Source organism: Pongo pygmaeus, chromosome 10 (assembly GCF_028885625.2).
Source record: "Pongo pygmaeus isolate AG05252 chromosome 10, NHGRI_mPonPyg2-v2.0_pri, whole genome shotgun sequence".
NCBI classification, from domain to species: Eukaryota; Metazoa; Chordata; class Mammalia; order Primates; family Hominidae; genus Pongo; species Pongo pygmaeus.
Window position 1 is genome coordinate 127,935,934 of NC_072383.2, and position 13,907 is coordinate 127,949,840.

General features: G+C 48.1%; 1 protein-coding gene across 1 annotated transcript in view; it reads right to left on the bottom strand.

The window, feature by feature from the left end:
* Positions 1 to 11,729: 11,729 nt before the first annotated feature.
* Positions 11,730 to 13,907, bottom strand: part of TMEM132D (transmembrane protein 132D) — an 824,298-nt gene continuing 822,120 nt past the window's right edge. The window contains exon 9 of the mRNA XM_054444603.2: positions 11,730 to 12,963. Within this exon, the coding sequence (XP_054300578.1) occupies positions 11,779 to 12,963 (1,185 nt within the window). The 3' untranslated portion in view covers positions 11,730 to 11,778. The remainder of the gene's footprint in view (positions 12,964 to 13,907) is intronic.

Consider the following 13,907-nt stretch of genomic DNA (forward strand, 5'->3'; position numbering starts at 1 on the left):
CCCGTCTTCTGCGTCGCTCACACTGGGAGCTGTAGACTGCAGCTGTTTCTATTCGGTCATCTTGGCTCCACCCAGGATGGGTGCATTCTATCTGCTGCTTTGTCCCTGGGTCATTTGTTTGGGAGTCCCTGGCCCACGAAAGAGCATCTGCCTGGTTCCCCTGGATCAGGCTGCACCCACCTGCTGGCCGGACACCCAGTGCTGGCAGGAAGGTCCCAACCCTTTAACTTCAGTGGCAAAAGCTCAGCCACTGGCCTTTACTGTTCTATCGAGAATGTGCTCAAGGAGGGCAGGTGATGCCCCAGGGAATTTGTGAAGGTAATAGAACAGGGGTTTGGCCTGCACGTTGTGCATATGTACCCTAAAAATTAAAGTATAATAATAATAAAATTAAAAAGAATAGAAGGAATAAACTAGGAAAAAAAAAAGAAAAGGGGTTTGGAAGCTATTGTGCTGTACCCAATAATCACTGGTTATCCAAAACATGTAGCTTTGCCACTTCCTAGCCATGTGACTCTGAGAAAATTCCTTTGACATTTGGAGCCTGAAGATCAAGACTAGAATCTTTAATGGACTTAGAATCTCCAGTGATTCATATTCTCCAACACAAAGTGACCGAAATCTTCCCAAGCAGGTGTATGATATGATTAATAGCTGCTCGTAGCAGATTATCCTCCTTGCCAAGATCTATATATTGACACTTAGAGCTCAGGCTATTTGTCTGTCCAATTATATATCAACAAATGGAAAATTTTAATTGCACATATTGATTATGTCTCAGTTATTTGAGGAGCAGCAAGACAGATGGGGAATTATTTTCAAAACCTTCGTATACTTTAAAGCATCTCAAAAGTAGGGAAGAAGCAGGGATTTGCTAGGCCATGGACCCAGATGATTTGTTTTGTTGTTGTTAACCATAGTTATTTTCAAATACCTAAGGGACAACAGTGAGTTTTGCATATTCCTTGAGGCTCTTTAAAACTGGGAGAACTTAGATTTTGTTTATTTATCGAAGGAGAAAAATATAATTTGGGAAGTCGTCTCACCTACAGGTGCCTGAGCTCTGCTCCAGGGTCCCTCCAGGCTCAGTGACTATCTTCCCCATGGTAAATCGTAGGTGACAGTCATGGCTGGGAGAATGCCCCTTGGGAATGGACAGAACCACCCCGAGAGAGCAGCAAAGTCTACCTCATGTGGTGTCTGAAGCCACTGCAGGTGCCAGGGCAGGAGGATGATGAGAAGGAACCTCCTGCCCCTTAAGGACGGGGGGGCCAGAAAACCCACCCTGAAGGTGGACAGGGATGATTCCTTTTCATGGAGCAATCGAAATTTCTGAAAAGGGAAATTATACACTGAGATATTTAGCTTAATCTGGTGACCTCCTAAAATGATAGGGATAGAAGAAGGTGCTGGTGATTTTGTCTTCTAGGGACCTGCTAGGAAGAACAAAAATCTCTGTTTTCATTGGCGTTCATCTCTTTTCTGGGGTGTAGCCTTCACTGCCCTTCTTGAGGTTGGAAGACCACCACTGTTTTGTTACAAGGCCTGGAGTTCAAGAGAAGGCTGGCTTGAGGCCTTGGGCTTAAGTAATTCCAGCTTCTCTGCAGACCCACCAGGCTAGGGGGAGGCCAAGGGCTGGCCAAGGTAGAGCCGGCTTCTAGCCAGACGATGCCACATAACACAGTCTCAGGGACCCTTGTGTCCAATTCAAGACGGTCACCTCTGCTGAGTGTTTGAACAGCTCTTCCTGTATGCATGCCAAGAAGAGGCTGCTGCTTGGTGGAGGTCTTGTGCCTGCCCCTGTAAGGTCATTCCAGCCACCTTACTGAGGTGGCCCAGACTTCTGGTGGGATGGGGCTCACCTGCTCTAGCAAAGGCTTGGCACAGGGAAGCAGCGGGCACAGACTGAAGCTGTGGGGCTGAGCTGGGTTCATGGAAGTGGAAGTTGGGGAGTAAAAAAAGCTTTGGACATACAGATGAGAAAGGGTGTGTCTTAAGTAGCAGCAGTAACCACCAATCAAACCACAGGAATTGGGATCCACAGAGGCATGCTCAGGCAGAGCCACCGGTATGTTGTGAAAAGTTGGGGGGTCCACACAGACCTTTACTGGCTGCAAGGCCTTTTCAAGGGGTGCCCAGTCTGAGTGACATTCTCTCCATGTTACAGTGATGAACTGGAGGCTCAGGGACAAGAGTGGCTTGTGTTTGTTTCCTGGCTGTATTACGGAATCAGCTCTTAACATCATAAAATACTTCAGAAACGAACGGGGAGCACAGGAGCCGTCGGGCAGCCTCCACTTTTCTTTGAGCAGCAGAGGCCATGCTGAGGTTTGAGCTTGGAAGGCAGCTTGCATCTGCCACTCTCAGAAGGAGAGCAGCTGGCACGGAGCTCAGGCCTGCTGTTTCCTGACCTTAAGCTGCTTGCTGTGTCCAAGGAAGCTGTGGGGAGGCACAAGGACGTGCAGCCCAGAAGAGCCTGACTCTTCGGAGCTGGGTCAGCACCTCCCACGCTAATGCACATCTGCATGGAGCAGAAGGAAGGAGGGCAGGCAGGGCAGCTGGAGGACTGACCAGCACGGGGGCCTTCCGGGGAAAGCCAGGCTTCTGGGCAGCATCACTGCAGACAGAGCAAAGCAGACAGTGAGCGGACTAATGAGCTCACACCCGCCAGGAGCACAAGGAGCAAGGCAGGCAACTGTCGCTTTCCTGCAGCTGCTAATAAAAATCGCAGTGAGGCCTCGGGAGGCCTCTTCACGGTCAGGATGATGCATTTGTTCTGCTCCTTCAGGCCAAGACTTCATGGGTGCCCAGGTCAGGCAGAACCTTAAAAGGGAAAAGTAACCAAGTTTGGCCTGAATCCAACCCTCGCCTTTCCCACCAAGTTCCCGCTTCCACATGAAGATGTGCTCGTCGGAATGCAGCTACTCACTAAGCCAAGCAGCATCTGATAAATTAATAGGTATTGTATTCATCAGGTCAGGGGGTGGGCTGCTACAGTAATAAATAACCCAACATACCAGTGGTATTGCAGAACAAAGGCCTGTTTCTTGCTGAAAAGAGTCTGATGTGGACGAGGTGCTCTCCAGTTTCCCTCATGTGATGCCACGTGTCATCATGCACATGGAGAGCTCACACTGGCTCTAACCTGTTCTCATTGGAAGTGACGGCTCTCATTACTGTTCATGGCTATTCCCAAGAATTAGCTGCATGCCCCCACCTGAACTGCAAGGCAGCTGGGAAATGCATTGGGCAATACTGTCTGTGCCTCAACTCCCAAGCCCAAACATGTATCAAGTATTGGAGGGGCTACAGAGGAAGAAGAGAGCCCCCTCCCTTTTCTTGGAAACATGAACCAGCCAGGAAAATGTCTACTTACCAGTAGACTGGAGTTCTGCCAGTCATGACTGGCAGAAACCTGGTTAAGGGGAAGGCTTCCATTAAGTAAGGTTAATCTGAGGAGGAAGGGCTGTTTCATTTAAACCGCACTTCATTCACAGAAGGCTAGGCCTAGAAAGAAAGCCAGCAAGGTTGCTACAGAAAGAGATGACAAGAGGTTTTATTTTCTATGTGTCTCTTGAGGGAAGAAATTGCATCTAATTTATTTTTGTCTCCCCTGAAATGACCAGTACAGGGATGATGAAGGCTTGTCTTTGGCCCAGTGAAAGACGCTAGTATCACGTCCATATAGCAGAGCAATTGGATTATATAAAATCAGTCCTCAGGCAGCATTCAGTCTCCTGGTTCTCACTAGGTGGCTCACTTAAATTTATCAGATTGTGCTTTCATCACTTATGCTCTGTAAACCATTTATTATCTATCTGTCTGTCCATCCATCCATCCACCATCATCCACCATCTATCTGTCCATCTAATCAAACTTCATCCATCCCTGCATCCATCCATCCATCCAACCACCCACCATTCATCTATTCATCTAGTCAACTTTCATCTATCCATTTATCCATCCACCATCCAACCATCCAGCCATATACCATCCATTTATCTAATGAGCCTTCATCCATTCATCCATCCATCCACCAATCCACCATCATCTAGCCATGCAACCATTCATCCAAAAAATGTTTATTGATTGCTGACTCTTTGTAGGCATGACTCTAGTCATAGGGTATATAGCAGGGAACAGATTGAACTATCTCCTTACTCCTCTGGAACTCACATTCTACTAGGGAAGACACACAATAAGCTAAAAGCAAACAATTCTAGGGCGCTGTAAATGCTGTGAACTATATAAGATGATCAGAGTGGAAGAAAGTGGCATGGGAGGTGTGAGGAAAAGAAGTATGAGCCGAGACATGCTTGATGGGGAGGGGTGAGACCTTGAGAATCTGGGGGAATAGAGTTCCATAAAGAAGCAGTACGGGCAAAGGCCTTGAGGTGGGATTACACTTCTTTCTTTTTTTTTTTTGAGATGGAGTATCACTGTGTTGCCCAGGCTAGAGTGCAGTCGCTCGATCTTGGCTCACTGAAACCTCCGCCTTCCAGGTTCAATTGACTCTCCTGCCTCAGCCTCCCAGGTAGCTGGGATTATAGGTGCCCACCACCACGCCAGGCTAATTTTTGTATTTTTAGTAGAGATGGGGTTTCGCCATGTTGGCTAGGCTGGTCTTGAACTGACCTCAGGTGAGCTGCCCGCCTCGGCCTCCCAAAGTGCTGGGATTACAGGCGTGAGCCACTGCGCCCAGCCGTGAGTGCGCTTCTTTTGACAGAGGAATAGACAGAAGGAAACCGGTGGGGTTGGAGCGCAGTGAGCGAGTGGGCAGGTGGTGGGTGTGAGGGTGGGTGGCAGGCAGCTCTGCATCACATAAGACCTTTTGGTCATATGATGGCATCCAGATTTTATTCCAGGAATTATGGGCCTCTACTGGAGGGTTTTAAGCCAGGAGTGACATGATTTAAATCATGTTTTTTAAAAGTCACTCTGTTAATTTTCATTTAGAAAACATCGACTGCCTACTTAGAAGATACACCCAGGAGCCTCGCAATGCTCTGCCTGCAGGGGAACAAAGAAGAGCCTGGCGGAAGCTTTTAAAGTCATAAGACAATCATCGGCCACTGGGCTCCGAGTCCATTAGCATAATTGGTGAGTCAGGCTCCATTCAACATCAGGAAAAACAGCTGTGAAAAATTCAAGGTCTGGCTGTCCAAAAAAGAACAGCTACACAGAGTGCTGGCCCTGAGGGGGCGCTCACGGGGACTCGGCCAGACAGGACGGGGTCTCTGCAGTGGCCCCACAGAGGTTTTCTGTGAAGGGGTTGACTCCCACTCTTCACCATGGCCCAGCATTCTCTGGGGTCCCTTAATATTGGCTCAGGAGTCTTCTTGAATGTCTGGAAAGCAAAACTCGTGGGAATGGAATCTGGGGGCACAGAAGCCAGGAGGAGGCAATGAAAGGGCACCCTGGGGTGCATTGCTTTGCAAGAACAGCATACATCTCCCCAGTTAATGGCAAAATGTCTCCATGCTGCCTTTGGAACCTCTCCTCTGAGTCTCTATGCTGTGGTTTAGATGAGGACTTGCTCCTCATTCTTCAGGTGCCAGGGCTGGGGCAAGGTATTTGTGACCAGGCCTGGGCCATTCCGTCAACAGATCTGACTATGTTTAGCCAGTGACTCATGCTGGCCAACAGGAGGCAATGGAGGACTTTTTCTGAACATGCTGGGAGTTAACTGTCTTTGCTCTGTGATTGTTACCTGCACAATTTTAATAACAAGTCTAGAGTTTCCGGAGGCTGCTATGTAGAATGGGCTGTCCGAGAATGAAGACAAATAGGCAAATACAGAGGAAAACAGAGAGAGGAGAAGAGACAGGGAGCCCCTGGGCCAACCATCCGGGATGGATGTTGGATGCACTGCTGCTTGTTCCATCCTAGAAAGTAACACATCCTCTTCCTCACTCCTGCTATTTTTCCCTTAAGCCCACTTTATTTTTTTAATCACTCGTAATAAAAGGATTCTCTTTAAAGCAAACAGGAAGACGGAACTTCTTCTCTGCCATGGGGACTTCTTTCTCCCTGGAGTGGTTGGGAATGTGCCCCCAAGGAAGATATGTTGAAGTCTTACCCCTTAATCCCTGCAAATGTGACCTTATCTGGAAGGAAATAGGGTCTTTGCAGATGTAATCAAGGTAAGATGAGGTCATACGAATTAGGATATATCCAAAAATCCAGCGACTGAATTTCTTAAGAAAACTTGGACACAAAGACTCACAGGGAGAGGGCCGTGTGATGACAGAGGCAGGGACTAGAGTGATGTGTCCACCAGCCAGGAGACCCCAGATTGTCACGAGCCACCCGAAGCTGGAAGAGGAGGCATGGGGCTGATCTGGCCTCATAACACCTGGAAGGAACCCTCTGCCAACACCTTGACTTTGGGCTTTCTGCCTTCAGAATGGGGAGAGAATAAATTCCGGTTGCTGTGAGCAGCCCTGTTTGCAGTGATTTGTTATGACGGCCCCAGGAAACCAATACATCTCCCAAAACACATGTAGCCTTTGTACCCAGGACAGACCCTGCATTCTCCTATCTCTGACTTTCTGATGAACAGATCAGCATGTTTTCCCATATACTCATATCGTTTGGGGTCAGATGTGGGGAAGGCGTGTCACAATGCGCTTGAGAAGAAGGACCTGTTGGCCAGGCAGAGATTCCTCCGATCCAAGTCACGACTGCATCTGGCCTCTGGCCTGTCACACTTCTCACCTCTGCCTCCCCTCTCCATCCCCCGGATCAGTCATCCACAGTAATCACTGGCTCAGAGGATGCCAGTCTCCGTTGGGGCACACCCCGGACTCACCCATCTTCCTGCCAGAGCATCATTTGCTGCTGCAAGGGCGAAACAAAGGGTGGCAAGGAGCTAATGACTGCACCTTGGGAAGCGCCAATTGGGTAATTAATTCACAGTTCTGAGCTTTCCCAGAAGGAAAAAGATAAATTGTTCACTTGCACTCCCAGGGTGTCCTAGCAGAGACTCATTTGTAAAACGGGTGTGAAACCGAGGGGAGGGTGAGGCTCTGAGGGATGAGACGCATTCCTGGAAGGCCAGTGGGCCCCACCAGCCCAGTGCCAGGGCAGTCACAAATGGCTGCCCTCGGCTTGTGCACAGGCTTAGCTGCCCAGGAACTTAGGACCAGAGGCTGGTGTTACGGATTGAACTGTGTCTCCCCCCACCCCCAAATTCATAGTGGAAATCCTAATGCCCAGTATCAGAAGACAACCTTGTATGGAAATAGGGTCATTGCAGATGTAATTAGTTGAGATGAGGTCATACTGGAGTAGAGTGGGCCCTAGTTTCCTTGGGGAAATTTGGAGCCGGGCATGGTGGCTTATCCTGTAATCCCAGCACTTTGGGAGGCCAAGACGGGATGATTGCTTGAGGGCAGGAGTTTGAGACCAGCCTGGGAAACATAGGGAGACCCCATATTTACAAAAAATTTAAAAAATTAGCTAGGTGTGGTGGTTGTGTGTCTGTAGTCCCAGCTACTTGAGAGGCTAGGGTGGGAGGATTGCTTGAGCCCAGGAGGTTGAGGCAGCAGTAAGCGTTGATCACATAACTGTATTCCAGCCTGGGTAGCAAAGTGAGATCCCTGTCTCACAAAAAAGAGGAAATTTGGACACAGACAGACACACAGGGAGTCTGCCATATGAAGACGAAGGCAGAGATCAGAGTGATGCTTCTACAAGTCGAGGACTACCAAGATGCCAGCAACCGCAGGAGCTGGGAGAGGCCTGGAGGAGTTCCCCCACAAACCCTCTGAGGGAACCAGCTCTGCCGACACGCTGAGCTCAGACTTCAGGCTTCCAGAAAAGTGAGGCAACACATTTCTGTTATTTAAGCTGCCCAGTTTGTGGTACTTAGTTATGGTAAAGTACCTGTAGCCGGAGTCCCGGGAGGGAACCGAGAAGCTGCGAGGGACAGGCCCCCCATGGAGATGCTGATGAGGCCGGCAGCCCCCCAGCTTCCAGCGCCATCTTCCTTGGGAGTTTGGGAAACTCAGTGCCTCCAGGGGCCCCGCAGGTGGCGTCAAAGAGCAAACCAGCCAGGTGCGAGAGAAACCAAGCCGCATCACCTGTTTATTCACACTGGAAAAGACACCTCGTGGACGTTTTAGTTAAGACTTTCCTATCGGTTCTTTCTCGGATTCTGGGCACATGGATCGCATGACGGTTTGCATCATAATGGCATCTTCACTTGTGTTCTTTAGACACGACATTCTATATTTGCCTAGGAGACACACAAGATTTTTCTTCCCTTTTGTAAAGCAATGAGCTCTTTCTGAATGATCTTGAAAACACATGGCTCCTTCCCTCTCTGTTTCCCCCACTTTTGGGCAGAGCCGTGACTTGGGAGAAACACTTCTCTATTAGAAGAGTGGTGAGAGGGAGCATAAATGGAGCTGGTCAACTCTGGGTCCAGAAGACATCGTGGGTGGAGAGGACTCGAAACCTCAGTGCCACTCTGCCCCATCGAGGCCAAGTCAGATTGGAAGCCCCATTTTGCCAGTGTCTGACTTCTTAAGCGATGCTAGAAATCTAGATTTCTAAGGTGAAATCATCAAAGTTTTGAATGTTGGCTCAATTTTCTCCATTCTGCAACCAGTTTCATTGTCTTTTACAAAACTTATGACCGGCTGGGTTCCGTGGCTCACACCTGTAATCCCAGCACTTTGGGAGGCCGAGGTGGGAGGATTGCTTGAGCCCAGGAGTTCAAGATCAGCCTGGGCAACATAGCAAGACCCCCATGTCTACAAAAAGTACAAAAATTCACTGAGTGTGGTGGCATGTTCCTGTAGTCCCAGCTACTCGGGAGGCTGAGGTGGGAGGATCACTTGAGCGCTCAGGAGGCAGAGGTTTTAGTGAGCTGAGATTGTGCCACTGCACTCCAGCCTGGGCAACAAGACAGAGCAAGACCCTGTCTCAAAGCAAAAACAAACACACAAACAGAAAAACCCATGACTATCTGAAATTATTTTGTTTGCTGTTTATTCCCCCCACCCAAATAGCTATAAGGTTTTTGAGAGTGCATGTGCATTTGCTGTATGTATGACTCTGCCTCTAGTGCTCACAGCTATTCCTGGTACAGAGTAGCTGCTCAGTAAATACTGGCTGAATAAATGATTGACCTATCAATCACTTGCTATTGTTTGCATGAATATAAGGATTCCATGCATCTTCTTGTTTTGTAGAATTGTCTTGGGGCTGCAGTTGATAAAGGAATCTACAATCAACTTTTTAACCCAGTCCAGAGTTATTGTATGTACACTCGAGACCCAAGGAAGGACAGAGAATTTTCCTCACCTCAGCCCAAAAGGAGGCTGGAATGCATGCTTGCCTGCCACAGTTTCCACTTACCACCATCTGTCAGCAGGCTTTTAGGAGAGAATTGCACATGTGATTTATTTGCAAATCCTTTCAGGTCCTGGAGGAGAGATACTTAGTACACAATGCACTTTGTCATCACGTGTCAACATCCCCTCAATGCAGAGAGCAGCACTACACGATGTAAAGGTGTAATTGGATTGTGCTGGGATCCTTAAATCAGCATTTCATTTAGAGCCTCAGCATTTGCAGAGCCATTTGCAATTGATGCCAGCCCCTTGGAGGGGTCAGCGTGTAGAAGACAAAGGACAGCCATAAAGCCACTGAATGCAAACTTTATATTTACAGTCAGTAAGTTTATAAATATATATTACATTCTTACAATCTACAGTACATTCTACATGTAGATGGATTTGGGAGCGGGCAGTGGCTGCAGTATTCAACAACATGACACAGGTAAGAATGGAAAGAAATATGAGGACGTTACTGAAAGCAAAGGATTCTCATCGAAAAGGGGTGACAGCTTAATCACCCAACCAAACAAACAAGGTAGGTAAGCTTGCGGACAGGAGCAGGTGACTTACTGGTTGCAGAAACCTCAGTCTCAAGAGCACCACAGTTGCAGGGGAGAGGGCTAAGGTTGGAAGGGTAAACTGGTGAAATTTACACACACATGATCTAAAGAGAATTCAATTCTATGGAGAGGGAGAAGGAGTAAAGAGACACACTCAAAATTACAGAGATGGAGAGGAAGCAGGGAGATAGGTTCAAAGGAGGAGAGAGATACAGAGACACACAGGGAGACTGGAAAACAGACATCTAAAGAGCAGAGAGAGAGAAAGAAAATGACACAGAGGGAAAAATAGAAGATCAACAGCACGGCCTCTTCTGCCCACCACCCACCGCCCCCAGCCATCTTTCTCAGGATCCTATCTGGCTGGCAATCACCCAACACCATTCTCTACCTTGGAGTGAGGAGTGTGAGATGAGGCAGGAATTCTCTGATGTCTCCTTGCCCCCATCTTCATAGGCTTCATAAGTGAAGGGATTCAGGGATATCCAGAGTCATGCTGATCTTAAGCAATGCTAAACCTTTCGGAGCTGACTGCAGGACCAAGTGCTTGCAAACCTGCATCTCCACCACACGCACTGATGCCCCTCATCCCTTCACACCTCCAAGATGAAGGTTTCTGTGCTGTCCGATGTGTGCGAGGCCGGGCTTCCTGCTGGACCCACCGCTTTCACACCCGGAACCCCCCAACTCCACATGCCCTGCACGTTCCACACAGGCACCCCGATTTGTCTCAACAGCCTCGAGGCCACATTCTTGGACAGGAGATCTGCCATGAACAGTGAAAGACCCATCCCAAGTGGCCCTGTTTTCTTTCTAGTAAAGCAAGGGAATGTATATCCCCTGGTATGGAATTCACCGTGACTACTGCCCATGCCTAGAGACCAGCCTCTTCAAAGATGGATGGCGTGGGACATATGACCAGGTTGCGAGGGGAGCTTCTCTACAGAATGTCACTTGGCAGTTGACACAAAACCCAAGGGGAGAAAAAAGACCCAGCAAATACTACAAACTGCCCTCTCCCTCCCCCACCCACAGGTGACCCACGGCTTTGGGGAGGATGGCAATGCAGTGGAGAAATAGAAATGGATACATTGTGAACTTGATATGAATCAAAAGAGCCTGGTTCTTTGAACCTGATTCAAATTCTATGCCCAGTATCCTTAGTTTACAAATAAAGAAGTGCCCTGAAGGGCTCAGAGGATTTGCGTCCATGTGTTTGTCCTTGGCATGTAGTTACAAAGGTATTTGTGGCCTGTTAGCCCACATGTTCCCTTTCAGTCCTTGTCAGCCACTGCCTTGGCCTGTCCATGATCTAAGCCAGCTCTGGCCCAGCCTTTGAGAGACAATGACTCACAATCATGCCTCCCACAGCTGACGGCGGCACTGGACTGCCTGTGATTGCGCTCACAGCGAGATGTGCTGCTCCAGTTTCGATGACACACTTCCTCCCATTGATCCACGGATGCTCCACCTGAGTTGTACTTTTCTTCCATAGTCTGCAATACTGAATATTGGAGCCATGTGGATTTTACAATATCCAAATTGCTTTGATTCGAGAGAGAGAGAGAGAGGCTGTTCTTTCCTGGAAGCTCTCAGGCGCTCAGTGATTCAGAACTCGTTTTTGTTTCAAGTCTTAAAAATCTTGCCATGCATGATAAACCTCTTAAGCAAGACACTGTACTCTGGAATGTGTGCGTCGATGCGGACTCCAGGCCTCGCCGCCGAGCCAGGGTCATTGGCTGAGGCTCCACGGATAGTGTCATCCTTATTTTGTCCTGCTGCTTTGTTTCTCTTCCGGGGGCACCGTTGCTACACATCCTGGAATTAAAGGCTGAAAGGTGAGTGAGAACCAATGTCTGTGTGTGTCTGGCTTACACATTTTCATGTAACCTCTCCATGTAGTTGTGCAGCTCTTTGCAGTCCCCAGGGTCCAGATCCTGGCAGACCCACTTAATATCATCCTCGCTACTCATCACGATGGAGTTCCTGGTGGGGTACTCGTCGTCCGAGGAGACGGCGGTGAAGGTGGTAAATTTCACCCTTTTCCTTTTTGAGGTAGGGGATGTTGGGGGCTCACTTTTCTGATCTTTCCCATCAATGATGATGGGTCCCAAAGGTTTGAACAGCTGCCCATTGATGCTTTTTTGGGAGTTTGTACTGAGGAGATATTTACTTTCCTCGAAATCCATGCCCCTGTCAATGGCAGTGATTTGCTCGTCTTGCGAGGAGGCAAAGTTGACGTGATTCTCCAACAGCTCTGTCCGGTTGCTTAACCCAACCCAGTCATGAGAGTGACTCATCCCTTCCTGCTCCTCGAAGGGAACCTGTTTGTGTCTGTATTTTAATGCAAAGGTCACACAGTTTATCAAGAAGACCAAAATGGCCAAACAGAAGACTCCCAACAAAGCATACATCCCAATTTCTAAGTCGCTCAGCCCTTTGGATGACTGCATCAGGTCATTCCCATCCATTTCCCCATTGCTTCTGGGGAGGTCCACCTGGGCTGGGAAGCTGGTGAGGTCGCTGGGGATGGTCTGCAAGTGGCTGTTGTCATCTAAAAGGCTTTCCTGGCCTTTCTTCTTCTGCAGGATGGACCTGTCTGTCGTGGTGCCCCGTCCCTCCATGAGTCCCATGGAAGAACTGCCATAGTACTGTCCTTCCTGACTCCCCCATTCCTGCAAGGGTTTTTTGGGCCTTCTGTCACTGACATTGTTTTCCATGTGAACCCCTGCCCCTGTGTGTCTGCTGTCACTGGTGTTGGGGTTAGCATCGTTTTGGCCAAGTTTAACTTTGATGTTTGCCGTTCCAACAGCTAACACGCTCTTCCGCTTGGATTTCTGGCAGGATTCACTAATAACCATTTCCACCTTGACCAGGGAGCCTTGTCCTTCAGTTTCCGCAGCAATGATAGGCCACTTGAATTTGGGGTCTTGGTGGATGGAGACCACCTTCTCATCCAAAGATGTGGCCATCAAGGAGAAGTCTTTCCCATCATAAATATCCAAGGGTGTGACTGAGCCATCACTGAACTGGACCCAGCAACTGATGGCTGCTTCCTATGGAGAAAAATATGTAAGTTAATCAAATGGGCCAAAAAGCTCATTGAGCCCCAAGTCTTAGTACAGTAGATACACAATGGCAAAAATATTGCTACAAGAACAAAGACAAACCTTTCAAACAGTGTAGAAATAAGCAATAAGAAGTACCAAGAGTATAAAAGAAAACGAATTCTCACAAAGATGCAAAAAAGCAAAATAAAACAACGAAATGACAAAACAGGGCCAGTATTAAACAATCCATAAGAAGATTTGCTTTTCTTTTTTTTTTCCTCCTGTAGGTGTTAAAAGGAAGATGGGACCTTGGGCTGTTCAGAATCAACTTCTGAACAATAATAAATTGCACGACAAAGGAAATTACTGGTTAGTGGAATCATTTACAAGTGTTACGCATTCAAATGAAAAATATTTATTACATTATTTTTAAGTTGTAATAAATACTGAGTCTCCACTGATTACTGGCAATACAGATAAAAGCCTCTGATCTAGATGAGGTCCCACTGCAGGGCTGCAGGCTGTGGTTTTGCCAGCCCTGCCTTTTCTCGGTCTGCAGGAGTGGATCTGTCCTAGCCTCAGGACATAGTCTTGGCTTGTAGGGAGGAGTTAAGCCTGACAGCAGGAGAGGGAGAAGCATCTTGATTGGAGAGTCTTCGTCTCTTCCTCCACCCAACCCAACTGGAGGAAACTGGAAGACCAAAAAGCAGCCAGAGCTGAGGTTTGTGCACCTCTCAGTCTCTTGCTGTTTTCACTTTGTTGATTTGGACCAACTTTCTTTCCAAATAGTTTGACCAGGCAGATCATTGGAGATAACCTCCAATTTCATGTCAGCCTTTAATTTTAGTGAAGATGTCATTATTCTTGACAGCAGTGGCAGATCCATTGCTTCCTCCCTCCCTCTCAGAGAACCTGCTCCGCCCCAAGCCCGAGATGATGAACAGCACTAG